This window comes from Canis lupus, chromosome X, assembly GCF_011100685.1.
Source record: "Canis lupus familiaris isolate Mischka breed German Shepherd chromosome X, alternate assembly UU_Cfam_GSD_1.0, whole genome shotgun sequence".
Lineage (NCBI taxonomy): Eukaryota > Metazoa > Chordata > Mammalia > Carnivora > Canidae > Canis > Canis lupus.
The window spans coordinates 19475276-19502314 of record NC_049260.1 but is presented as its reverse complement, the minus strand read 5'-3'; the positions used below and the strand labels follow the sequence as shown (position 1 = coordinate 19502314).

At 40.6% G+C, this 27039-nt stretch overlaps 2 protein-coding genes across 7 annotated transcripts in view; both read left to right on the top strand.

The window, feature by feature from the left end:
* ACOT9 (acyl-CoA thioesterase 9) overlaps positions 1 to 23283 on the top strand; it is a 65190-nt gene extending 41907 nt beyond the window's left edge. For 2 of the 6 annotated variants that reach the window (XM_038587077.1, XM_038587079.1), the window contains 15 exons: positions 2067 to 2164; positions 3620 to 3655; positions 4281 to 4326; positions 6585 to 6755; positions 7021 to 7058; positions 11693 to 11776; positions 12377 to 12480; positions 17183 to 17256; positions 19538 to 19605; positions 20089 to 20200; positions 20362 to 20452; positions 20852 to 20937; positions 21348 to 21435; positions 21590 to 21740; positions 22981 to 23283. In XM_038587077.1, coding sequence (XP_038443005.1) covers positions 2067 to 2164; positions 3620 to 3655; positions 4281 to 4326; positions 6585 to 6755; positions 7021 to 7058; positions 11693 to 11776; positions 12377 to 12480; positions 17183 to 17256; positions 19538 to 19605; positions 20089 to 20200; positions 20362 to 20452; positions 20852 to 20937; positions 21348 to 21435; positions 21590 to 21740; positions 22981 to 23069 — 1336 coding nt within the window. In that variant the 3' untranslated portion in view covers positions 23070 to 23283. The remainder of the gene's footprint in view (positions 1 to 2066; positions 2165 to 3619; positions 3656 to 4280; positions 4327 to 6584; positions 6756 to 7020; positions 7059 to 11692; positions 11777 to 12376; positions 12481 to 17182; positions 17257 to 19537; positions 19606 to 20088; positions 20201 to 20361; positions 20453 to 20851; positions 20938 to 21347; positions 21436 to 21589; positions 21741 to 22980) is intronic. The other 4 variants (XM_038587078.1, XM_038587081.1, XM_038587080.1 and 1 more) reach the window with 2 other exon arrangements.
* On the top strand, positions 23071 to 27039 carry LOC119878060. The gene is made up of 2 exons (XM_038587083.1): positions 23071 to 23582; positions 26419 to 27039. The coding sequence occupies exons 1-2, from the start codon at positions 23133 to 23135 to the stop codon at positions 26656 to 26658; spliced, it is 690 nt and encodes a 229-aa protein (XP_038443011.1). The 5' UTR covers positions 23071 to 23132; the 3' UTR covers positions 26659 to 27039.

Sequence of the window (27039 nt, the reverse complement as noted above, 5' to 3'; positions counted from 1 at the left end):
TGGGAGGCTTGTTAAGGCTACTTGGACAAGGAGGATGCTTTTTTGTATGTGTCCATGCCAGCTTGCCCATTGAAGGCCTAGGGACTTAGACTCTAGACAGGTCTGGCTCTCCCTCAGCCCCTTTCACCTGAGCACTCCAGCTGTTCCCAGGTTCTTTGTGTCTGGCCAGGACCCCAAGGGCCTCACCCCTGTTCCAGCGTTTGGAATCATCCCACTACAGGTCTTTCAACTCTGTAGCTGGCCCACATTGGTGTCGACTGACCCTGAACTCTATCATTTCTCTCGAGGGCCCTGGATCTCTCTCACTGTCCCTGTGGGTCTTGCTACCAGTTGAAAAAGGTTCTCTGTCTCTCTCATATAGCACTGAAAAAAATAAAAGATTTGTTAACACTGTTTAGACAGGTTGAAAGTCATGACAAGAAGGGCCACAGTTGGCCTTAGCTTACATTGGGCATGATGTGAAAGGCCTTCTACAAAGTTACATGGTCTTGCCATGTACCTTTTCCCAGGAAACCTTTCTTGATCTCCTCTCCCCCAGTTTGGAAGTCTCTTTCTTTGTCCTGAACTCCCATAAACCTGCATTCCTTTCTTGTGAGTCCTATCCAGGGTTTAGAGAGAGAGAGAGTTCATAAATGAATACAGACTGTTCAACATGATTAGGTTATTTGACTAGTGGGCAATCTTTTTCGTTTCTTTTTTGTTCCAGACTCATAAAAGAGTCACCTGAATTTGTCCGTTTCTAAATTGAGGGATTTCCCCAGAGTGGAGGGCCTGTGAGTGGCATTGCCTATTACTGTACTGGAAACTCTTCCTGGACACCTCCCCTAAGGTTGGGATCCAGATCAGAGCTGAGACACTTCTGCTCACACCTTAGGTGATTTCTGTGACTTCCTAGGCAAACCATGAAGAGATTGGGCTCCTTAGTCTTATTTCATTGGAAAGGTTCAATCGTGGAGTCCTAGGGCCTGAATATCCCAAAGCCTCTTGACAGCTTCTTCTAAAGGCCTCAGAATTTTCCTGTAAGACTCCAAGAGCTTATCAGGGAGAAGCCAGTATACCTGAGGTACTGAGGTGTCAAGTAGTGATTAAACCATTCTTCTGCTCCCTCCACCTCAGTGCCTCATGTATAAAAGGGAAGTAGCCTGAGATTGTGAAAAAAGCAACTTGCCTGCATGTGCATTCATGAGTACATGTGTGTATGTGAACTTCTTTCTTCTTATGACAGTCCTATAGGATAGTTACTATAACTACCCCATTTTACAGATGAAGAAACTTTTTTTTGGGGGGGATGAGGGAGTTAGTCCTCACTTGTCCCAGCATGAGATAGTAAGATAGTAAGATAGTATTAGTAAATACTAATAACTTGAACTAGTATGAGTAACAGTATTTGGGGTTCTTAACCTCTTCAGTGCTGTGTTTTCTTCAGCTGTGCCATCAGTAGATTGCTTTGTCAGTTTCTGATATTATATATGTGTTATTCCTGATACAATAGTGAGTGATTAGGAGTCAACATTTAAACAGTAAGCTAAACCAACTTATTTTGGCAGACTAGGCTGGGCACATTTGGGTAAATAGCTTTTATTTTGTTTGGGGATTAGGAAATTTCTGCCCCAGTCTTTGAGTCTGGAAATGGTTAATTCTATTTGCAAATTGATATAATTGGCTTTAACTTATGGCGTGATAATAAAGAACAAAATAAGTGTTCATAATTAATAATAAATGTTTGTAATTAATTTACTCAGTAGTTTACCAGATTGATTCTGGGCTTCTGAAGCTAATAAAAAAAGCAAGAGTAAATCCATTAAATCTGGTTGATATCTTTTATTTATTTTGTAGATTGTTAGCTAATTGGTCTCTGCTCTCATGAAATGTTTACTCTAGTTGGAAAGATGATTTATAGAATAACCTCGTATGCAAATATACACTGGAGAAACAGGTACAGACCTTTACAAGAAAGCGTATACTGAGGATGTGTGATGGCCAAGTGTTCTGGGGGAAGAGGCCAATCTTTGAGGTTTCCAAGAAGCCATGGAACCTACTCTAGTGTGTCTTATCTTGTTTCGTAGGCTTTGTACCTTGAACAAGGAGCTGCTTATTCCTGGCAGAGGACTGACTCAAGGATTCCAGAATCCAGAGAAACAGAGAGTCTTCCATATGCATGAAGGCAAGCATGAGTGTTTATCTTTTGGGCCCACGTGGTGAAAAACCCTGTCTTACTTGGGAGGCACATAGATAGATAGTTTAGGCACATGAGACACACTACAGGTGGATCTTTTATAAACTTTTCATTTATAAAATGATTGGTAAAGGGACGCCTGGGTGGCTCAGCGGTTGAGCATCTGCGTTCAGCTCAGGGTGTGATCCCGGAGTCCTGGGATCGAGTCCTACATCAGGCTCCCTGTGGGGAGCCTGCTTCTCCCTCTGCCCATGTCTCTGCCTCTCTCTCTCTGTGTTTCTCCTGAATAAATAAATAAAATCTTAAAAAAAAAGATCAGCTTTGGGTAGAAACCACTTTCAGAATTTGAGCTTCGGAGCCTGGGAGATGGAGCTCTTTCAAGTTAAATGATTTACATCTTCTTTGTATTGGTACTAAAGGGGAAAGCATGAACAAAGACACCTGCTGGATAAAAGGTGGGCCCTTCATTTGTAGCAACTAAATGCTCCTAATCTATAGTTTTGTTAGAGACATGCTGTTAATCCATGCTTAGTTGAAATTAATTTCAGTTACTAGCCTGATATGCAAATTATAGATGTTTATATCAATTTGAGAGTATGCATTATAATTAAAATTGTGGTTTCTTGAAAAGGTACACATGTATTATATATGCGTAACTACAATTTCTACTTTTTTCTTGGCCATCAGTACCCATCTTTCTTCTTACACTGAATAAACTAGTAATAATCATTTTACATCAGCAAGTATCAGTGAGTATACCATTTTGTGTACTTTATGTCCTTTCTTTTATTCAAGGAACTCAGGAGGGAATAAAGATAAGAAATAAGTCCAATATACTAGTGGTTACTAGAGGCATACCTCGGAAGCACAGTAAGATGAAGTGCAATAAAATGACGTATCCCTGTAGATTTTGCAGTTCTTTATGATCTAGTTTTTTTTTTAAGATTTTACTTATTTATTTTATTTTAGAGAGAGGGTGAGCAATTAGGGGGAGGGGCAGAGGGAGAGGGAGAGAATCACAAGCGGACTCCACGCTGAGCGCAAAGACTGATGCAGAGCTCGATCTCACAACCCTGAGATCATGACCTGAGCTGAAACCAGGAGTGGAACACTTAACTGACAGAGCCACCCAGGCACCCCTATGATTTAGTTGTAATTATAGTTTGTACCAAATTTATTATGTGTAACAACTGTTTGATAGAAAAATCAACTGTTTTTCATTAAAATGCATGTTTCTCTAACCATATTTCATTTTGATCCATTAGTTATTGAAGGACCAAGGATTTCTGTAGTTAATTTCTTATAAACTGGAATATATATTTTCTAAATCCTATATAAATGCTAGAAAAAAATGAACTCAGTATTCTGTGAAATTCTATAGATTTATTTTTTAGTCTTGAATTTCTACTGGTTATCTAATTTGTTTTCCCTTTATCCATATAGCATGTTCACCTATACATGTGAATCACGGTGTGTGTGGTAATTAGTATCAACTTTTTCTTAAGTGCTTAATTTTTTTGCATTAATTTATTCTTGCACTTTTTGAGCATTAACTAAAATTAAATTACTTTCTTTGCTTTTCCTTGATTTACATCTTTGCTGCTTTTTTGTGGCTTAAACTTTTCTAACAATCAGGGTAGTATAAATATATGAGAAATCAGTTAGAATGATACTTGGATATCAGTGTTAGTCCCTGCACTAAGTAATCTGATTTACTACTGCCTATAAAAAGCTAGGTGATGTTTTTGGTCATGATATCTCCATCATAAGGACACTCCTACGGACTCTGATTCTGCCCCACCTGATGAATAATTGAAGTTACCCTTTTTTGTTTGTGTGTGCAAATCCCAGTGATTGGCACAATAGTATTCTTTTCTACACTAAGGAGACAATAATTGTTTGGAGGTTTTAGGAAGCAGAGGCTTGATCTCTTCCCTGAGCTCTCTGTTGTGGCATTAAATGGAAATTAATGGATCTTTAAAGCTTTTGAAAAAAAATAAAGCTTTTGAGTGCATGAATTGCTTTTCATGGTTCTTGAACTCATTGCCATAATCCATTTCCGATACTTCTTGGTTTCTTGGAGTGACCTCTATTTTTCTTTCAGTTCGTGATAAGTTGCGGGAGATAGTAGGAGTATCCACAAACTGGAGGTAAGCATGCTTTGTGGTCCTTCATTCTTTCATCCCTTATGCTAGGCTGTATTTAGGCTCAGCTGATTGTCTCATTGTAGGGATGGAGGGGGCCCTGTGTTTGGAAATGGGTTTTTTACTTGAAGAAGACCAACATGCCATCATACTCATCATTTGGTGCATTGTTGTCATAAAATGTGATTTACACCTACTCTGTATTTTTTGAAATATATTCAGGTATATTACCTCACTGGTTCTCAATAAAACTTGTGACATGCTTATGGCATATATTCTTATCTTTTTTTTTTTTTTTTTACCTATGATGAAACTGAAACTCAAGATTGAAAGATTGAGTATCAGAGTTTGGGACTCAAACCCAAGTTTCTTGTTTTTTCTTTTTTGTGCAGCTTGATTCCTTTATTGCTTCTTGCTAACAGCAGTTCCCAGTTAACCCGGTCTCTCAGTATTTCCCCCCTGTGAAATAGGGTAATATCCTTCTTGGTGCACTGAATTTTGAGACTAAAATGAGATTTTTTAAAAAAGCAATTATTAGGCATACAATAATCTATTATTGGTATAGAAATTATCTAATGACTTCTTTTTAACGGCTTATATGAAAATTTTCAATTTGCCGAAAAGTAGAAAAAGTGAATACCTATGTCCCTACCATCTTGATTGGATATTGAGGTTTTTCCAGATTTGCCAATTTGCATATATTGGCTTGACTATTTCTTAGTGAATTATAGGTATTATGCGGCTTCAGCATATATCTCCAATAAATAAATATATTCTCTTTTATAACAAAATCTGCAATTGTGTATCTAACAAACAAGATATTCTGTTACATGATGAAATTGACAATAATCCCCTAATATTATATTACTCATCTATTCAGAATTTCTCAACTGTTTCCCAAATGTTTCTTACAGCTTTTTACAAAAATACCAAGATCCAATAAAAGATTGTATATTGCCTTTAGTGTTTAAGACTCTTTGGTCTCCTCTAATCTAGAATAGCAGACCATTCTCCTCCCTGTTTTTTTTCTCTTACCAGCTTGACTTTAAAGAGGCCAAGCTATTTGTCATGTAGAATGTTCCATATTTAGGATTTACCTGGTACCATTTAACTTGTTCCTCTACCCCCTATATTAAGCTAAACCTTTTTGACAATAATACTTTGCAAGTGAAGCTTAGACATCTGAATTAATGATGTCAACATTTTAGTTTCTTATCCCCTTGTCTCTCTCTTCTTCTTTTTTTTTTTTAAAGATTTTATTTATTTATTCATGAGAGACACACAGAGAAAGGCAGAGACATAGGCAGAAGGAGAAACAGGCTCCCCACAAGGACCCTGATTCAGGACTTGATCCCAGATCCTGGGATCACGCCCTGAGCCGAAGGCAGCGCTAAACCGCTGAGCCACCTAAGTGTCCCTCTCTCTCTTCTCTTGCACTTTAATCATCTCATCTTCTTCTTCCCGTCCCATCTCCTTTCCAAGTTCGCCTCAAGATCTCCTCCTCTTTACCTTTTGCTCTGCCTTCCATACTTCTTTTGGATATACTCCATTTTTCGTCCTCTGTCTCTCTTTCCTAAAATTGAAGGCAGAGAGAGAGACAGAGAGCTAGGGTACATACAGAGAATGCAAGAATTGTCAAGGTGAGAGATGGAAATATGGAGTTCAGTGGCGACTTTCTTTAGCCCATAGATGTGTTTGTATCCATCACTACATTTTTAATTTGATGTCAGATATTCTATTTTTTAATATACTTTTTGATGAGGGTGAACATATGGTTTGTTTGGGTATATCTATATCACTTATAAGTATGTTTTTTTTTAAATCTACAAGTGCAAGGCATTTTATTTATTTATTTATTTATTTATTTATTTATTTATTTATTTAAAAAGATTTTATTTATTTATTTGAGAGAGTGACAGAGCAAGCATGAACAAGGTGGGAGGGGGATGGGCAGAGGGAGAGGGAGAAGCAGACTCCCCTCTGAGCAGGGAGCTGATGTGGGGCTTGATCCTGGGATTGTGACCTGAGCTGAAGGCAGATGCTTAACCACCTGAGCTACCCAGGCGCCCCGCAAGGCATTTTAATAGAAAAATTTTAATTACACTGAGAGGCAGGTGGGGAGGGAGGGAAGGAAGAGAAAATGAGGTAGGTCCAGACCTTCATATTCCTCCTTTGATGGGGTCTAACTTGCCTGATTGTCACTGGCATGTGGGATAGCACTGCCTCTGTGTTTCATTCATGAAGCTTTCATCCTTTCTTCTCAGAGACCATATGAAAGCAATGGAGGAAAGAAAATTACTTCAGAGTTTTTTGGCTAAGTCGCAGGAAGGACTACCACCCAGGAGAATGAAAGACAGTTATATTGAGGTTCTCTTGCCTTTGGGTAGTCAGCCTGAATTACGAGAGAAGTATTTGACTGTTCAAAACACCATAAGGTAACACAGCACTCTTTTTGTTTGTGTCGTTTGTTTTTATTTTATTTCCTTTCATTACTATGACTTTGAGATGTATATGTAATTCGCACACCATGCTATTCAGCTATGTAAAGTGTGCAGTTCTGTGGTTTTTAGTATATTTGTAAGAGTCATGCAACCATCACCACATTCAACTTAAGAACCTTTCATCCACCCAAACTATGTTCTTCATTTTTAAGAGATGATCATTGTGATTTTCATTTAATCAGTTTTCTTTATTTCACAGATTTGGCAGGATTCTTGAGGACCTTGACAGCTTAGGAGGTACTGGTATTTAATATTTCTAAATAAATATTTACAGCTATACATTGAATTCTTTGGCTGGAGGGGGCCTTTTAAATTCTTCAAGTTGCACAGATGAGGATATTGTAAAAGAGCAAAAGAAGGGCCTCTTTTACTTCTGAATTGTCATAATTTTTTCCTGAAAATGTAGATTCCTGTTTAACAATTGTAATCTCATTAATCCTTTCTAATAGCTTTTCAAAAAGTCTTAAATTTATGGAAAAGTTGCTAGTACAGTACAAAGAATTGTTCTCTGAATCATGTGAGAGAATATGTTGCCAATGTGATGTACATCATCCCCAATTGTTTTCATTAATATTTCCTACAAACGGGACGCCTGGCTGACTCAGTGGTTAAGTGGCTGCCTTCGGCTCAGGGCGTGATCCTGGAGTCCCCAGATCGAGTCCCACATCAGGCTCATGCATGGAGCCTGCTTCTCCCTCTGCCTATGTCTCTGCCTCTCTCTCTCCGTGTCTCTCATGAATAAATAAATAAAATCTTTAAAAAAATTTCCTACAAACAAGGACATTCTCCTCCATAACCACAATACAACCATTGGAATCAAGAAATTAACCCTGATATTTTAGATTGTTTAATCCTCAGACCCCATTCAGCTTTCACCACTGGTCCATTTGTTGCATTTAGTTGTTGTGTCAGGAATAGCTCCTTGGTGTTTCTCTTTCATGACCTTGATACTTTTGAAGATTATAGGCCAGTTCTTTTTTGGAACTTTCTCTAAATTTGGTTTTATTTGATACTTCCCCAAGATTAGATTTGGGGCATACATCTTTGGCAGGGACATCACAGAAATTATGATGTGTTCTCATTGCATCTCGTCAACTGGTGCATAATTCTCATTTGTCCCATTACTGGAATGTTAACTTTAATCCCCTGATGAAGGTGGTGTCTGCCAGGCTTCTTCACTGTAAACTTACTCTTTCCTCCTTTGTAATTAATAAGTAACTTGTAGGCAGACCTTATAAACATTCCATTTCTCATCAGACCTCCAATTTATTACTTTAAAATCAGTATAGACTCAAGGATTCCTTTTTTATTTATTTTTGTTTTTTTTGAATTTATTTTATTTATTTATTCATGAGAGAGAGAGACAGACAGACAGACACAGGCAGAGGGAGAAGCAGGCTCCACGCAGGGCGCCCGATGTGGGACTGGATCCCAGGTCTCCAGAATCACGCCCTGGGCTGAAGGCGGCGCTAAACCGCTGAGCCACCCGGGCTGCCTGGATTCCTTTTTTATTGAATGGATTATAATATGTTGCTGTCATCTCTTCTGGTGCTCAGATTGTGCTGGGACTGTCCCAGTCCCTTCAGGTGGGCTTGTGTTTTTTTGATGGGTCCCCATCATTCTTTGAACACTTCTTCGCTTTCTTACACAGTAAGATGTTCTAGGCTCATTTGTACTTTCCCTGCCTCAGTCCTGAAATCAACCAAATCTCCAAGGAGCTCTGGTTCTTTCTGATGGAGAATGGTAATTAGAAGCCAAGATACCAGTGCTGGGAGTGGTCACTGCTGCTGGGGTGTCACTGCTCCTGTGCCCTTTCAGTGGACAAGTTGGGGAATCTATGCACATACATTTACATGTCTGTCTGTCTGTTTATCCATCGATGAAAACAATGGGTTCACACTGACCGTTCCAATTTTGGTTCAGCACCACAAGTTCATTCATTTCTTCTTCCCTTTTCATATTTGTAATTCCCTTTTCCAGCTGATTCCATTATCCTAAATTCATATACTTATTTCTTCAGTTTCCTCTGTATGTAGCCAATTTCATATCTTTGCCACCTCTGTCCCCTCATGGATGCTCCCCTCATCTCACTGGGATTTGTACCACGTCCCCCTCTGCAGGGTCACTCTCCTCCTTTTGCTCAGTCTGCAACATGCTGGGCCATTATCTTGTTGTCTCCTCTCTTTATGTCCTCCTGATTCCAATTGGCCTTTAGTATCCCACTCTGGGCTACCTTGCTTACTCTTACTAATGACTTTTTGACTGAACTGTTGGGAAAGGGCTTAGCTCTAATGACTTCTACAATATAGACATAAGTCAGTTGTTAGGCTTAACACCCAGCTTTGTGTTTCTTCAGATTAAATAAACTGGGGTGCCTGTGTGACTCAGTGGTTGAGCATCTGCCTTCAGCTCAGGTTATGATGCCAGGGTCTTGGGATTGAGTTCCACATTGGGCTTCCTGCAGGGAGCCTGCTTCTCTCTCTGCCTGTGTCTCTGCCTCTTTCTGTGTGTCTCTCATGAATAAAAATCTTTTAAAAAAGATTAAATAAACTTGGTTAGGGGCACCTGGGTGGCTCCAATCATGATCCCAGGGTCCCAGGATCTAACCCAGCATCAGGCTCCCTGTTCAGCCAGGAGCCTGCTTCTCCCTCTCCTGCTGCCACTCTCCACCCCCACTCATGTTCTCTCTCGCTCGCTTACTCTCTCTCTCTCTTAAATAAAGAAATAAAATCTTTTAAAAAATAAACTTGGTTAAACATTCTTACTGACCTTTTAAAAAAAAAAACAACGCACACGCACACATACACTCTTGACTTTGGTTTACTTAGGTGTCCCTAAATGCACAAACTCCCTTGCCACTACACTGTTTTTTCCTCATTGACTCCTGTTGATGGCCATCCATTTTACCTGTTCACTTGATTCTGTTCTTTCCAGTTCTTCTAGGAACTTGCCTTATCACCTATGCTTTCTCGTTAGTATCTCAAGCCTTTTCTCAACTTCACATTTCCTTCAGCTTATTACAAACATGTTAAAGGCTCTTCCATCTCATAATGAAAAGTAGGTAAAATACCCTTCCCTCACAACACTATTGAACTTTCTCCCTCACTTCAGAGCTAACTTTCTGGAACGAGTTGAAAAAAGTCATTTGCTCTTATTTCCTTTATACCTTAACCTCCTATTTACCTCTAAATCTCATATGTTCTGGCTTCTGCTCCTCCTCCTGCTATTGAACTGCTCTTGCCAAGATCTCCATCAGCCCCTTTATTTCATGATCTAATAGATGCTTTTCCTTTTTAAAAAGATTTTTAAAATCTGAGATAGAGAACACTATTGGGGAGAAGAGGCAGAGGGAGAGGGAGAAGCAGGCTCCCCACTGAGTCGGATGTGGGGCTCGATCCTGGGACTCTGGGATCATGACCTGAGCTGGAGGCAGACACTTAACTGACTGAGCTATCCAGGTGCCTCTGATGGATGCTTTTCCAAGTTTACAATGTTGTTAAACTCATCCTTATGCTTTGGTGATATTTCTTCCTGCCTCTCTGACTCTTCCTTCCCAGTCTCTTGTGTAGGCTCCTCTTTGTCTAGTGATCTATGAAGAATTTTTTAATTAAATTCAATTAATTAACGTATAATATATTCTTGGTTTCAGAGGTAGAGATCAATGATTCATCAGTCTTCTATAACGCCAAGTGCTCATTCCATGACGTGCCCTCTTTAGCGTCCAGCACTGTTTGAATGTTGGTTATCCCCAGGGTTTTGTCTTCTACCCTTTTTTGCTTGTCTATATACTCTAAATACTCTCATTCAGTGTCATTTCTTCACTTATTATCAGTATGTGGAATCTTTAGAAAGCTATATTTCCTGTCCTGCTTTTCTTAGTTCCAGACCAATTTGTCATCCTGCCTACCAGACATTTTCATTTGGAAATGTTATAGGCTTTTCAAATTTAACATGTTGAAAACAGTCCATTGTGCTTTCTTGTATTTTCTTTTTCAGTGAATGGTGTACCATCTTTACTCAGGCAAGCTAGAGACCTGGGTTTATTAAAATGCTGTCAAGTGCACCTTCTTCTTAACTTGATCCTTTCATTTCCTCAAGTGGCTACCATAGGTTAGCCACATGTGATGTATTTTATGGCTACCACAGAGACTTTTAAATGGACCTGCTTGCCTTTAGCCTCTCATTCCCCCAGTGCATCCTTTAGCAGGTGCATGGATGGAAGGATTTATTGTCACTTAAGTAATATTGGGTACAGACCCTGGTCCCGAGGGCTGATGATACAAGTTTGAATGACTCATGGAGAAGCAGTGAGGCTTCTAAACACAGGAGTATAATACATCTTTAAATGACTTGTTATTTGTAAGATGCATAGCTAGCTGCATGCTTAGCTGATTAAAATATGGAAAGTATATAGATAGCCACAAGGTGGTGTAAGAGTCAAATCTGTTATTTGGGAAGGAGGAATGACTTCAGTTAAGTAATTGTTTTATGATTAAGGAAGAGTCAAGGAAAATAGATTGCTGAGTCCCTGTGATTTGTTTCTCTTTTCTGAAGATCTTCAGTGCTGTCAGACTCATGGGCTGGAGTCTTTTTCTAGTTGAGGCACTGTGTGTGTCTCTGTGTAGTGGTGACAGGACGCCTGCTGGTTTTGAGCTTTGATTTCTTTACCAAATCTAAAATTGAGTGGGCGGTCAGATTAGAGAATCCTCAAATATCTTCAATGTATAAAATATAAAAGTCTTTGGTTATCAGAAAAGACTGCTGGTGGGATCTGGGGGGTTGGGTCTTCAGATAATTGCAGAGAGTTGGTTGTAAATGTTGGGAAATAATTTTGCTTTTCCTTCATTTGGTTCTCTTCTCTTTCCTTACAGTTCTTATTTGCTACATGCACACCAGAGTTCATGCAGCTAAGATGTCTCCTTTGTCAATAGTTACAGCCCTGGTGGACAAGATTGGTAAGCAATATTATTTTCTATGAATAATTAGCATTCTTAGTAATTATAGGAGATTATTTTTTAAAGATTTTATTTATTTATTCATAGAGATGCAGAGAGAGAGAGAGAGAGAGAGGCAGAGACACAGGCAGAGGGAGAAGCAGGCTCCATGCAGAGAGCCTGACGTGGGACTCGATCCAGGGTCTCCAGATCACGCCCCGGGCTGCAGGCGGCGCTAAACCGCTGTGCCACCGGGACAGCCCTATAGGAGATTATTGAAATTAGAGGAAATCTTTTCCTTTTATGGGAATTTTTATGTGTATATATATGTATGAAAATTCTAGACTGCTATGTACCAAGATACATATTTATTATAATCTTTGAGTGGAAGGGTTTTTCATGATTCCAGTTTTATTTTTTATATTCTTTGCACTGTCTATAGTTTTCCAAAAGGCATATGAATTTTTTTATATGTCAAAAAATTGTTTTTAGTTTTGAAGACTGTAAAAAAGAAAAAAGGAAATGTGGTGGAATTGGTCAGAATTTCAAGTGAAATTTTCCAATTGAAATACAGATAGCTTTGGGTGTCATTTGAACTCAGATTGATTTTCTGTCTTGCAGATATGTGTAAGACGAGCTTAAGCCCAGAACAGGACATTAAGTTCAGTGGCCATGTTAGCTGGGTTGGGAAGACATCCATGGAAGTGAAGATGCAAATGTTTCAGGTGTGTATTTATCTAAAGATTGACTGCTTATTCCAATACAACCAGCCAGGCCCAGTGAAAAGCGCAGTTACCTATGTATCAATAGACAAGTCTATAGCTCACCACTTATAGAGAAACAATTGAAAGTTCATGTCATGCAGATGGTGGGTGATTTTTTTTCTTTAGATTTATTTATTTTTTAGAGAGAGAGAGAGGGAAAAAGAGAAAGCGAGTGGAGGGAGAGGTAGAAGAAGAGGGGGAATCCTCAAGCAGACTCCCTGCTGAGTGGGGAGCTGCCGGGCTCAATCCCAGGACCCCGAGATCATGACCTGAGCCGAAACCAAGTGTTGGACACTTAGTTGACTGAGCCACCTTCATGGTTGATTCCTGCCCTGCCAGATTCCTGCTGTAGGACCTGTTCTGGGGATTCTCGGTTATTTGAATCTTGGCCCAATAGGTTGAAAAGAGATACAGGGGTTATTGCGAGGAGAGAGAATGAAAATTAATGTCAGGCAGGAACAGATGTCTGTTTTAAGTTTGTGTTTCTCATTGGTCATTTTGACTAACTTAAGACTTGAGTGATCTTTTCTATTCCAGACAGGAAGCTTGGTGGTAGGTGCTTTGCCTTTGCTTTGGGTACCTGTAGGTTCACATCCCAACTCAGCTGCTTATTAGCCATGCGACTGTGGGTAAATTACTTACCTTCTCTGAGCTTCTGTTGTCTCAAGTGTAACATGAAAGCAGTAATAGTACCACATTATATTGTTTGCTAAGGGTGAATGAAGAAACAACCCAACCATTTTAATTACTTGGTATAATTGCCTGTCACACAGTGACCACTAATCACACGTTGGCAATAATGTTGATATATTAGCGTCGCTATGGAGATGGCCCCAAATCTTTTCTGGGACTGACATTCAGACCTACCTTAGGGGCACCTGTTATCTCTCTCCCCCTGCATGTGCTTTTGCTACCTCAAATGCAGTGTGTTACAAACTGAGTCCGTTGGTTTCCTTTCCAGTCCTGATCCTCCTTCATTTTCCCTTTTGTCTCCCCAGCCCCAACCCTTTGTGATAGCTTTAATTTTGCCCTATGCAGCCTTCTGCCAAGTCTTGCAAATTCATCACCCATACAACTCATCAGAGTTCTTTCTTCCCCTTCTCCTGGGCCCATGTATTTCACTCAAGGCCTTACTGCCTCCTGTGTGAGTACCTGAACTGTCTTAGTTAGCCTGCCTGCCTCTAGTCTGTTGCCTCTCTGTTAACTGTACAGATTTTTACCAGCTAGGTCTTCCAAAGCTGATCTTATTTTTTTTAAAGATTTTATTTATTTATGAGAGAGAGAGAGAGAGAGAGAGAGAGAGAGAGAGAGGCAAAGACACAGGCAGAGGGAGAAGCAGGCTCCATGCAGGGAGCCCGATGTGGGAATTGATCCTGGGATTCCAGGATCACTCCCTGGGCCAAAGGCAGGTGTCAAACTGCTGAGCCACCCAGGGATCCCCCAAAGCCGATCTTAAATCACACTGCTTTGCGTCTCAAAAAACCTTCTGTGACTGTTAGGTGTGCCTTACAGTCTAACTTCTTTTGACTAGTTAGGATCCAAGGTGCTCCATAAACTACCTCCCACTCAGCTTTCCAACCATATTCCCAACAATTTAACATTTATATACCTTCCTAGAGCTTGCTGCTGGGCATTTTGAACATTCTAAGAGTAGAGAGTTGTTCAGTTTTGCATTCTTGATGCTTGGTGCTAGTAGGTGTTCATTATAATAAACCATAATTTAAACAGTGAGTTGGATGAGTATCATTGCTTACGCTTTTTTCTTTGCCTGAGATTGTCATGCTCTGCCTCTACCATCCACATTCCACCTGTGTTTCCAGATCACCTCATGCTCGGATGCTTTCAGCTCATAGCACCTATTCCTTCCCTATGACTCCTCCCTCAGTACCCTTTCCCTGACCTTTCTCCTGGCACCGGCGAATCTCTTCTGCACCAAGCTGTGTATGAACACATCTTTTTCTCTTCTACCAAACTGTATGAGTCTTAATGACAACATCTGGATGTGAGTCACCTGGCTCACTTCCTCACATCCATTCATTTATCATTGACTTATCCATTGTTTATTGAGTGCCTGTGTTGTGCCAGGTATGCAGTAGTGAGCTAAACAAAGTTTCATTCTCGAGATGCCTGGGTGGCTCAGCGTTTGAGCGTCTGCCTTCAGCTCAGGGCGTGATCCTGGGGTCCTGGGATTGGGTCCTGCATCAGGCTCCCCGTGGGTAGCCTGCTTCTCCCTCTGCCTGTATCTCTGCCTCTCTGTCTGTGTCTCTCATGAATAAATAAATAAAATCTTTTAAGAAACCCCAAAGTTTGATTCTCTTAGAGTTCACATTCTAGTAGTACTCAGTCATTTTCTGCCTTAATTCATACTGATTGCGTATGTGCCATCTGCCGGTCTTTGTGCTATGCATAAAGGGATGCAAGTGTGAATAAAAGGGTCTCTGTCCTCAAGGAGCACATGCTACAATAGGGAGACAGCCACATAAATAAGTGGCTATGATTTACATAAGGTCCCCAACTTAGGATGGTTTCATTCGTGTTTTTTCAGCTTGACAATGCCTTGAAAGAGCTTTCAGTAGAATCTGTACTTTGAAGTTTGAATTTTGATCTCTTCCTGGCCTGGTGATACGTAGTACAACAGCAGCAGCGAGCTGCAGCTCCCAGGCAGCCGTGTGATCATGAAGGTAGATGACTGATACACTTGCAGCCGTCCTGTCCTCATTCAGCCATTCTGCTTTTACTCTGAGAAGAATATTCAGTAAATTACTTGAGATATTCAACACTTTGCTATAAAATAGGCTTTGTATAAGATGATTTTGCCCAACTGTGGGCTAATGTAAGTGTTCTTGAATGCGCTTAGGGTAAGCTAGGCTAAGCTGTGATGCTCTCTTGGTTACATGTATTAAATGCATTTCAACTTAATGATATTTTCAATTTATGATGGGTTTGTTGGGACATAAGTTGAGGGAGATGTGTAGTATATATATTTTTAAAGAATTCATTTATTTATGAGAGACACACACAGAGAAAGGCAGAGACATAGGCAGAGTGAGAAGCAGGCTCCCCACGGGGAGCCCGAGGTGGGACTCGATCTTGGGACCCTGGGATCATGACCTGAGCCGAAGACAAACGCCACCCAGGGGTCCTGAGATCTGTAGAATATTAAGCATTATGCAGCATTTCTCAGTAGGGACACTATTGGCATTGTATGTAGGAACGTTTTTAGTTATGCAGGACAATCCCCTGTGTTGTGAGATGTTTAGCTCCTTGGTTACCCCTGCCCTGCTAGTGATGTCCCTCAAGTCATGTGGCGACCAAAACCTCTTCTACACATATCCAAATGCTCCCTATAGGGGTGGTATCCATCTCTGTTACATTGAGAACCACTTTCAGGGGAGGACTTTGTTTCCATTCTAGTGGTAAACCAAGGAGAGGATGATGACCTCTGCCTGAAGAGGAGGAATGGGGTAGGAGTGGGGAGGAGTGTCTTGAGGACAGCAGCTATGAGGAAGGCATCAGACACAGACATGGGCAGGAGGAGTTCAGTAGCATGGTATGTTTAAAAACCTCCGAATTGTCAGCTGTGGCTAGGGCAAAAGGTGCAGGTGTAAGAGGGCTGTTTGGTGAACAACCAGAGAGGAATCTGGGCTGTGTTGTGGAGGCCTTTCTATATATGGTGCCAGCAGGCTTAGAGCAGATGCGGGAAGAAGGTTGAGGGGGAGAGGGTGATGGTGCCCGAACAGGCAGCGGTGAGGAGGAGTAGGGGTGAGGTCTGTCGAGCCAGCCTACTGTACCCTCAGCTGATGACAGGACCTCATGATATAACTTCCCTGGAAGTACAGATTCCTAGATGATAACGAAATACCTTAAAACCTCAAAGGCTTGGGCATTGTAAATATGTCACTCAATCCACAGAATTATCACTGATCCTCCCTGCTTCGCAGGAGCCCCCGGGCTCGCTCAGCTAAGGAAACTGAAACCTGTGCTGGTAGTTGGCACCCTGCAAATACTAATGTCTGTGAGTGCAGTGGGCCATTCACCTGTCTCTGTGTGCCACTGCAAGGACAGGTAGGCCTGCAGAAAGCCAGGATCCCACGCGCTGCTGGACAGTTAAATGCTGCTGATGCCGAGGGTCCCTCTATGACCCTTGCCCTTGATTTCAGTGATGCGCGGTTCCAAAGGCCTTGGGAGTGTCCATCCCAGCCCTTCTCAACTGGTCTGCTGTTTGAATTTTGGGAGATCTTTCTCTTCTCCCAGACCATAGGCTCTTTGGTCATGCTGCCCTTCTCATCCAGAGCTTATTTCTGTGCCTGGCAACTCAGCAGACGGAGGTTACCGAATGCACTTTTCTTTTTCTAATTGTAGCCTTTTTCATTTTTTTTTTTAAATTTTTTTAATTTTTATTTATTTATGATAGTCACAGAGAGAGAGAGAGAGGCAGAGACACAGGCAGAGGGAGAAGCAGGCTCCATGCACCGGGAGCCCGACGTGGGATTCGATCCCGGGTCTCCAGGATCGTGCCCCGGGCCAAAGGCAGGCGCCAAACCGCTGCGCCACCCAGGGATCCCTGTAGCCTTTTTCAAAGGGTGCATGCTGTTAGAATTGTGGTAGGTCTTTGCAGTAAATGCATTTCTTACATCTGTATTTTCTTTCCATTGTTCTTTAGTTACATGGCAATGAATTTTGTCCTGTTTTGGATGCAACATTTGTAATGGTGGCTCGTGATTCTGAAAATAAAGGGTAATTGCTCTTTCTTTCCTAATTCTTCATTTTAAAAGATTTCAGAGATATATAAAACTAGAGAGAAGACTATTACGAATTTCCATGTATTCATCACCTAGACTTAGAATTTTTAACATTTTGCCATATTTGCTTCATCTGTTTTTTCAAAGTATATTGTTTTCTTTATTTTAAAGTAAATCCCAGACATGATGACCTTTCGTCTCTGAATACTTAAGTGTAGGCATCTTTTTAAAAATGAAGATATTTTCCTAAATAAAGATATTACCATTAGCATGCCTAATAAAAATAATAGTAAGTCCATAAGATAGTCTCATGATCAATTCGTATTCACTTTTCTCCAGATATCATTTAATGATCTGTTCAAGTCACAATCCAAAGTTCACATACTACATTTGATTTTTATGTCTCTTAATCCTATCATTTTTGTTAATAGCTTTATGAGATATAATTCACATCCATACAATTCACCTATTGAAAGTGTACAATTTAATGACTTTTAGTGTATTCACAGAACTGTATCTCTTAGGGCTTTTTAATCTAGAATAGTTGTGTGTCCCCACTGCCCCCTTAGTGTTTCATATAAACTTGTTGAAAAGCCAGATGGGCTTTTCTGTACAGTGTCCAACTTTATAGATTTGTCTTGTTGCTTCCTCATGGTATTTTTTTTAATTGTTTCTCTATCTCTAGTATTTTCTATAAACTGAAGTTACAGCTAAAGCCTTGATTAGATTCAGATTCAGCATATTTGATGGGAGCACTTTGTAGGTGATGAGATCTGTGTATCTCAAATTGTTGTATCATATCAGGAGGTACAGATTGTCCCACTCATAGTGATGCCAAGATTGGTGTGTGGTGGTTCAGTAGTGACCAAACTGATCTTTTCATTGTAGGGTTCACTTTATCCTCTTACACTCAGCAATAATGTGCAGGGTGCAGTATAGTACAGGATATATCCAGAGTATATGCTCTCACCCTGTGGATAGCTAGCTCCCATCAGTCTTTCTCCAGTGCTTTAAATGTTCATTGCTGATCATTGCTTTAATCATTAAGGTATGTAAATGATTCTCTCCTGTCTTTCCTTCTATGTTTACTACCTAGTGTTCTGGAAAGAAGAGCTTTCCTTTCTTAGCTAGGGTAATTTAGTTTGTAAAGGAAAGTTGGGATTAATGTTTCATTCTTGCCTTTTATTTACACATTTTCTGAATAATGAGTTGCTTTACTAGCTAGCAATGACATGGTTTTTCTACTTTTTGGCTTTTTAAAAAGGTATCATTGTGAATTCATGGATTTTAATTGTCTGTATTTCAGTAAATCGCAGCCATCTTTGGGCAGTGGGGGCAGCTTTCAGATTGCTCCTGTAAAAAAGCTCTTTTCACATTTCTCTACTAGTCTTCCTGTTCTCTGGTACAAGGGGATGTCTTGGGGTCATCTTATACTTTTCCTGCCTGAGGCCTGAAACCAGCCGTTTCTCCAAGGAATCCTGGGGTTCCTCTCAGTGAGCACTGGTATTTAGAGACCAGAATCTGAACCCTAGAAGTATATGTTGTTACTCATTTATCATTGTCTCTAAGGCTTTTTGGTGGACAGAACTAGGATGTATGTTAAAAAACAACGAACATCCAACCTCAATGAGTTTATACCATCAATTCCAAGGCAGATTGAACTGTATAGGTTTTAACTTATTTGGCTTTATACTTTTTGTTCAGCATGTATCTTCTGATAATAAAGTCATTCTGCTACACAACCTGGATGCCTTTATTATATCCAAGAAATTTGAGTGATATAGTGATATTATGTAATATACGATGTATATTAAAACTTTGCCAGTTGTCCTTAAAATGTCTTTTATAGCCCTTCCATCTGAGTCAGGATCTGATCAAGGATCATGTATCACATGTAGTTATCATGTTTTTTTTTTTAAAGAGTCCCTTGCCATTTTCTTTCTTTTAATATGTTGACTTTTTTTGAAGAGTCCAGGCCAATTATCCTGGAGAATGTTCTGCAGCCTGTCTTTGACTATTTCCTCATTACTGCCATCAGGTGAAATTTTTTGATGTGAGGCAGTATTCTTTTTATAAATGTGAACTTTCTATTGTACAGACTGATCCGTAACCAGAAAGCCCCTCAGTTGTTCTAGGGTTATTATGGGAAGCGGTCAGGCAGCATTAACAAGACCAATAGCAAAGACTTCTTGAAACTAGTGGGTAATTGTTCACCTTCCATATTTGCTAGGTAATGACACCTCTTAAACTGTAATCTTTTCTTTTCTTCTTTTTAGGCCGGCATTTGTAAATCCACTCATCCCTGAAAGCCCAGAGGAAGAAGAGCTCTTTAGACAAGGAGAATGTATATTAATTTGTTTATAATAAGATACAGTTTAAAAAGCACATTAACTGTACTGCAGAGTAGGTTATGTAAGAGTATGTATGGTCTCCTCATACCGGTCATGTGTCTTACTCAAGACAAGAATTTATTGAAATTAAAAATACTTATTTTTCTCCCCAGAGTCCATAGTTTGAACAATTTTATCAATTAGATAGTATTCATCAAGTGAAATGATTTGCATTCTTATTTTTAATAAAATGGGAGCTTATCAGTGAAATAACTCCTGGCCCCCCTGAGCCAGTATAATTTCCATCTGGAAGCGAAGAATCTCTGAATACCTTATGTAGCCTTGGCAGCCTCCTCTGGGATAGATGTTTAATTTCCCATGGACTTTTTAAAACCTGGAAATGCTGCCTCTGTAGGGTCCCTGGCAGCCCAGGTCAGGAACCCCAGTGCTGGGGTATGACCTTCCTGACTGTAGCTCCTTATTGCCCTGTGTTCCAGTGAACAAGGGGAGAAGGGTGACCTTCAGTGCCACGTCATTACTGAAAATGGCTCCCAGTGCTGAGGAGAGGACTACCATACATGAGATGTTTCTAAACACACTGGATCCGAAGTAAGTCAGCAGGGTGAGATTGTAGGTTATGAAAGCATTTCAACCTTGGCCCTCTCCAGAGTTACGTGTGCCTCACATACTGGGAGTTGTTTGCAAATATTTTACTTTTCAACAGTAAAGCCATAGCATTCACAGGGTTTACTAAATCTCCATTTGTACAGGACTGTAAGTTTTCGAAGTCGAGTTTTGCCCCCTAATGCAGTGTGGATGGAGAATTCAAAACTGAAGAGCTTGGAAGTGTGCCACCCTCAGGTATTTTAAGTTAATGAAAAATCTTTTATCTTTTTATTTTTTATTTTTAAAATTTTTTTATTTATTTATGATAGTCACACACACAGAGAGAGAGAGAGAGAGAGAGGCAGAGACATAGGCAGAGGGAGAAGCAGGCTCCATGCACCGGGAGCCTGACGTGGGATTCGATCCCGGGTCTCCAGGATCATGCCCTGGGCCAAAGGCAGGCGCTAAACCGCTGCGCCACCCAGGGATCCCTGAAAAATCTTTTAAATAGGATAACTCGCATTCATGGTTCTTGTGTAAAATTTGACATACCTTTAAACTCACCTCCTTTCTGCAGCAGTGCTAATTCCTTTCTTCTGTATATGAGGGTGGCTGGGAGCTTGTATTTGTTAATAATTACTTTATATCCTATAGGAGCGCAACATTTTTAATCGGATCTTTGGTGGTTTCCTTATGAGGAAAGCATATGAACTTGGATGGGCTACTGCTTGTAACTTTGGGTGAGTCAGAGTGAAGGTGGTTTTAACTTCTGAGAAGCAGCTTGTACTACCCCATTGAACCAAATGGAACATTTTGGACCAGTCTGGATGTATTGGGGCATAGGCTCTGTTTTTAGATAATTATTTTAGTGATACCACCTACCTTTGAGCTTACTTTTCCAAAGGCTGTAGCGCTGCCTCTGTCAGTACATTAAAGACCTACTGAGAAGAGGTGATGATATGTGGGAGGGAAAAGATAGAGTGGTGATCTGGTCTCAGGGGCATTGCTTACCATTTCTCACTGGTCTTCCTTCCCTCCTTCCGTAAGTTTATTCTTTGATTATTTAAATTTTGCTTCAGCTGATTGTTAGGGGAGAAGTAGAGATCATCTGAATTTTGTGGTTGACCCATATTCTGTCTTTGCCCATTAGTGGCTCCCGACCGTTTGTTGTAGCTGTGGATGATATCATGTTTCAGAAGCCTGTAGAGGTTGGATCATTGCTATTCCTTTCTTCACAGGTAGGTGTGTGATGAGAGATGAAATACAATTTTCTATCATTTGGGCCTGGACGAGAAGTCTTTTTTTTTTCCCCTAAAGTCACTATTTCTCTTATGACTGCCTTTTCTTCCCTTTTCAATGCACTTGACTAACTGTTGTATCTAAATCCCTTAGGTTTGCTTTACTAAGGACAATTACATTCAAGTCAGAGTACATAGTGAAGTGGCCTCTCTTGAGAGTAAAGAGCATATGACCACCAATGTCTTTCATTTCACATTCATGTCGGAAAAAGAAGTGCCCTTGGTTTTCCCTAGAACATATGGAGGTAAGCAGCAGTGTCTGCTTGTCCCTGATGAATGGAAGAATGTTCAAAGAAATTTTTTTCTTTTAAATTGTCATAGGAAGTATACTGATGCCTATTAGCTCAAGAGTGTATCTTTTTTTTAAGCCCAACAAACCATATATTTTAGCAGGGACTTCAGAAATAAAGAAAAACTCACTGTGACTTTTATAAAATGAATGAAACTGGGAAATGAAAAAAAAAAAACCTGTGCTGGGGAAATAATTTGCCTATAACATACAAAATAACAAAGAACAGAATTCAGTTACACAGATTGAAGAGGATAAAAATCGCCTTTACAGGGCAGCCCCAGTGGCGCAGCGGTTTAGTGCCGCCTACAGCCCGGGGTTTGGTCCTGGGGACCCTGGATCAAGTCCCACGTCAGGCTCCCTGCATGGAGCCTGCTTCTCCCTCTGCCTGTGCCTCTGCCTCTCTCTCTCTCTGTGTCTCTATGAATAAATAAATAAAATCTTTAAAAAAATTCTTATAAAAAAAATCGCCTTTACATACTTGAGGGAAACTGAGTCACAACAAAACCCCCAAACCACCATGAGAAATTCCAGCAATGAAAGTTGAAAGCATGGGATTATTTTGGAAGGTGAAAAATAAAATAAAAAAGTCTTGTCCTGTTTTTAAGAAGTTTATAATCACATTCATAGAAGATAATTTAAGTAAGTTGTGATTATATTTTGGAAAGAACTTGTCCCAAATATGTCTCATTTGATAGCATTACCTTACCTGAAATGAGTTGTTCAAATGTGGCCTATAAAAGGATATTGGAAAAGCAGGCATCTTGGATACTGGGTATGAAAAAAAGTAATAACACACTTCACAAGAGGAAGTCCAAATGGTTCGTCGATATTTGGGGTTTTAGAGCATATCTTTAGAAGATTGTGCTTTTGAGGGTTTGCAGCCCTGAAGGCCTGGATGCCTCATGGCCTGCAGGTGGCTGTCCTTGCTCTGCCCGAACCTGTCTGTTGTCTGCAGAGTCAGTGCCAGCTGCCAGCAGCCACTGGTGGTCAGAGACCAGTCCAGCCAAAGGAATGGGGCAAGAGTTGAGGCCGATTCCGTCGGGAGCCTTGCACATCCCTGGCCCAGCAGGGCAGGCCGAGTGCCAGTCTTGCATGCTTGTGGCTGTCCTCGTGCTCCCGAGTAGTCTTGTGTTTGTACAGCGATTCTGTAAGGTTCTGCGGGTTTCTTCATGGTTCTTTCTTTTGTGTTTCAGAGTCAATGTTGTATTTAGATGGGAAGCGGCATTTCAATTCCATGAGCGTACCGGTGAAGCTGAGAAAGGACTTCTCTGAGGCACCCTAGGAAAGCCATGCTTGCAGCAGAGCAGCTCTCTGTCGTGACATAGTGCCTGATGGAGGCCTGCTCATGTGTTCCGGCTTCAGCTTTACTCTCATCCGCCGTAGAGAAGAATATATTCAACCTTTAGGATGCTCAGAAAAGCAGGACCAGAGAGAAGCTGGGTGGGGCATGGGGAGGTGGGGTTATTACACAATAAATACTCTCAAGACAATTGAAATTGTGAATCTGCCCTGTTGCCTCCTCTATGGTAAAGAAAAGAAACAAGGGCAGAATGCCTTTAGATGTAGTTGGACACATTTTTTTCCTTGCCCTTATCATAAACTATCTGCATGTGCAGTTTCCTGCCAAGGTATTTGGAGGGCATTCCTTAAGCTTGCTCTTAGTGGTGGTTCCCCTGTGTTGTCTAAATCCCATCAGCCCTGCTTGATTCTTCTGTGTTTTGCCTCCCTCTGCTTTCCAGCTTTTGTTGTTAACAGAGGGAAGATGAAAAGTCGGAATGCAGGGATCCTGCAAAAGGTAAGGTATTTGGAAGGATTTGTGGGAGGCTTTAGATCTAAAGCCCTGCTAAGAGGAGGTGTTCAGAGATGACCTGGGTGAGGACACACAGGCCTACATGTTATTCTTTCATTCGCCGGACAACCCTGCAGCACACTTGGCTAGGGATTGGGCAGGATATATCTGATTCAAACACAGGAACAGCAATAATAACAGCTGCTTATGCTTCCTGAACACCTGCCCTGTGCTAAGGCACTGTCCTAAGCACTTGACATATATTACCTCATTTATTTCTTCCACCAACCTTAGATGTAGGTTTTGAAACCCCCTCAGCTTAGATCACTCAGGAAACTGAAGCAGAGAGGTTAAGTAACTTGCTTATGGTCCCACAGCTAGTAAGTGATGGTGCTCCCATTCAGAGCTAGGCGGTGTAGGGCCGGGGCACTCTTGACCAGTACCCTGTCCTGCTTTCTGGGAATATAGCAAGAGAGGCTGTGTCCAGTATCAGAGTCACCTAGGAACACAAAAGAGGAGGTATTCCCATGAGCTGAGCCGAGACATGGTGTCTTCCTTAATGGGACAGAAGGTTGGTTGAATCTGGAAGAGACAAAAAATCAGGCTGTACAGAAGAGTCATCCCTGAACAAGTGCTCCTAAGAAGGAAGCAATCTTTAGTGTGAGTTCTAGATCAGTGATCACAAACTTGATTCTGTCACAGAATAAGCTAGAATTTTTTTTTTTTAAATTCATACTGGGGCACCTGAGTGGCTCAGTTGGTTAAGCATCCCAACTCTTCATTTCAGCTCAGGTCTTGATCTCAGAGTTGTGAGATGGAGCCCCATGGCAGGGTCTGCACTCAGCAGGGAATCTGCTTGGGATTCTCTCTCCCTCTGCCCCTCCTCCCCTGTTCACACACATGCTCTCTAACATAAATAAATCTTTAAAATATTTTCATATATTATTATTTTTTGTATATTTTTTATTAGAGTTCGATTTGCCAACATACAGCATAACACCCAATGCTCATCCCGTCGAATGCCCCCCCAGTGCCTGTCACCCAGTCACCCCATCCCCCTCCCCGCCTCCCTTTCCACTACCCCTTGTTCGTTTCCCAGAGTTGGGAGTCTCTCATGTTTTGTCACCCTTTCTGATTTTTCCCACTCATTTTCTCTCCTTTCCTCTATAATCCTTTTCACTATTTTTTATATTCCCCGTTTGAGTGAAACCATATAAGGATTGTCCTTTTCCGATTAACTTACTTCACTTGGCATAATAACCTCCAGTTCCATCCATGTCGAAGCAAATGGTGGGTATTCGTCGTTTCTAACGGCTGAGGAATATTTCATTGTATACATAGACCACATCTTCTTTATCCATTCATCTTTTGATGGACACCAAGTCTCCTTCCACAGTTTGGCTATTGTGGACATTGCTGCTATAAACATTGGGGTGCAGGTCCCGGCGTTTCATTGCATCTGTATCTTTGGGGTAAATCCCCAGCAGTGTAATTGCTGGGTCGTAGAGCAGTTCTATTTTTAACTCTTTGAGGAACCTCCACACAGTTTTCCCGAGTGGCTGCACCAGTTCACATTCCCAACAGTGCAAGAGGGTTCCCCTTTCTCCACATCCTTTCCAACATTTGTTGTTTCCTGTCTTGTTCATTTTCCCCATTCTCACTGGTGTGAGGTGGTATCTCATTGTGGTTTTGATTTGTATTTCCCTGATGGCAAGGGATGCAGAGCATTTTCTCATGTGCTTGTTGGCCATGTCTATGTCTTCCTCTATGAGATTTCTGTTCATGTCTTTTGCCCATTTCATGATTGGATTGTTTGTTTCTTGGCTGTTGAGTTTAATATGTTCTTTATAGATCTTGGATACTAGCCCTTTATCTGATAGGTCATTTGCAAATATCTTCTCCCATTCTGTAGGTTGTCTTTTAGTTTTGTGGACTGTTTCTTTTGCTGTGCAGAAGCTTTTTATCTTGATGAAGTCCCAATAGTTCATTTTTGCTTTTGTTTCCCTTGCCTTCATGGATGTATCTTGCAAGAAGTTGCTGTGGCCAAGTTCAAAAAGGGTGTTGCCTGTGTTCTCCTCTAGGATTTTGATGGATTCTTGTCTCATATAAAATTTTTTTTGTATTTTAATATTTATTGGACTCACAGTTCATATGAACGAGCACTTCTGGCACCATCATGGGAACAGATCCAAGCACTCTGGAGGTGTGCTAGCATTAGTTTTTGTTTCCCCGTGCTGTATTTGCTACCATCCTGAGCTGCTCTGGGCTCTTCAGTGTAGCATTTTGCATATTCACCTGTGACTCAATGGGGACCCTGGGAGTGTGTGAATGTGTTAGGTGCAGTTCAGTTAAGAGACCTACTGTATGCTGTTGTATACATTATATATTATACATTTAAGCATTTATTGTTCTATACACTGAAGCTCTTTCTAGGACTTTTCTTGCAATTCTAAGCAATGTTGCAGTAAATATCCTAAATAGCTAAAATAATTAACCTTTAAATGATTTCCTTAGAACTGTAGAGAAGTGGTATCTAGGTCCAAATAGTATGCACATGTTGAAAACTTTGCATATACATTTCACATGACCTTGCAGAACAGTTGGACATCTTCATTTATTCATTAATTTCCCTGAAATTTGCCAAATTGTACCCTTTTCTTTTTAAACATCTTTGCCATTGTGATAGGTGAAAAGTGACATTTGTTAATGACCTTTCTTTGAATTCTGCTAAGATTGAAATCTTAAAAATTGCTTATTACCTTTTTAGTTAAATTGCTAGTTCGAGTAATTGTAATTTTGGATATCAGAATCTTAACTCAAAATCTGCTTCCTACCAATATAGGTTTTCATAGAAGACCAATTTTCAGAGCTAGAACAAACAATCCTGAAATTTCTGTGGAACCACAAAAGACCCCGAATAGCTAAAGCAATCTTGAAAAAGAAAAGCAAAGCTGGAGGCATCACAACTCCAGACTTCAAGCTATATTACAAATCTGTAGTGATCAAGAAAGTGTGGTACTGGCACAAAAATAGACACATAGATCAATGGAACAGAATAGAAAACCCAAAAATGAACCCATAACTATATGCTTAATTGATCTTTGAAAAGCAGGAAACAATATCCAATGGGAAAAAGTCTCTTCAACAAATGGTGTTGGGAATACTGGACAGCAACATGCAGAAGAATGAAACTGGACCCCTTTCTTACACTACACACAAAAATAAATTCCAAATGGATGAAAGACCTAAATGTGAGACAGGAAAGCATCAAAATCCTAGAGGAGAACACAGCCAGCAACCTCTTTGAGCTCAGCTGCAGCAATTTTTTACTAGACACGTCTCCTGAGGCAAGGGAGAGAAAAGCAAAAACTATTGGGACCTCATCAAGATAAAAAGCTTCTGCATAACAAAGGAAACAATCTACAAATTGTAGCCTATAGAATGGGAGAAGATACTTCCAAAT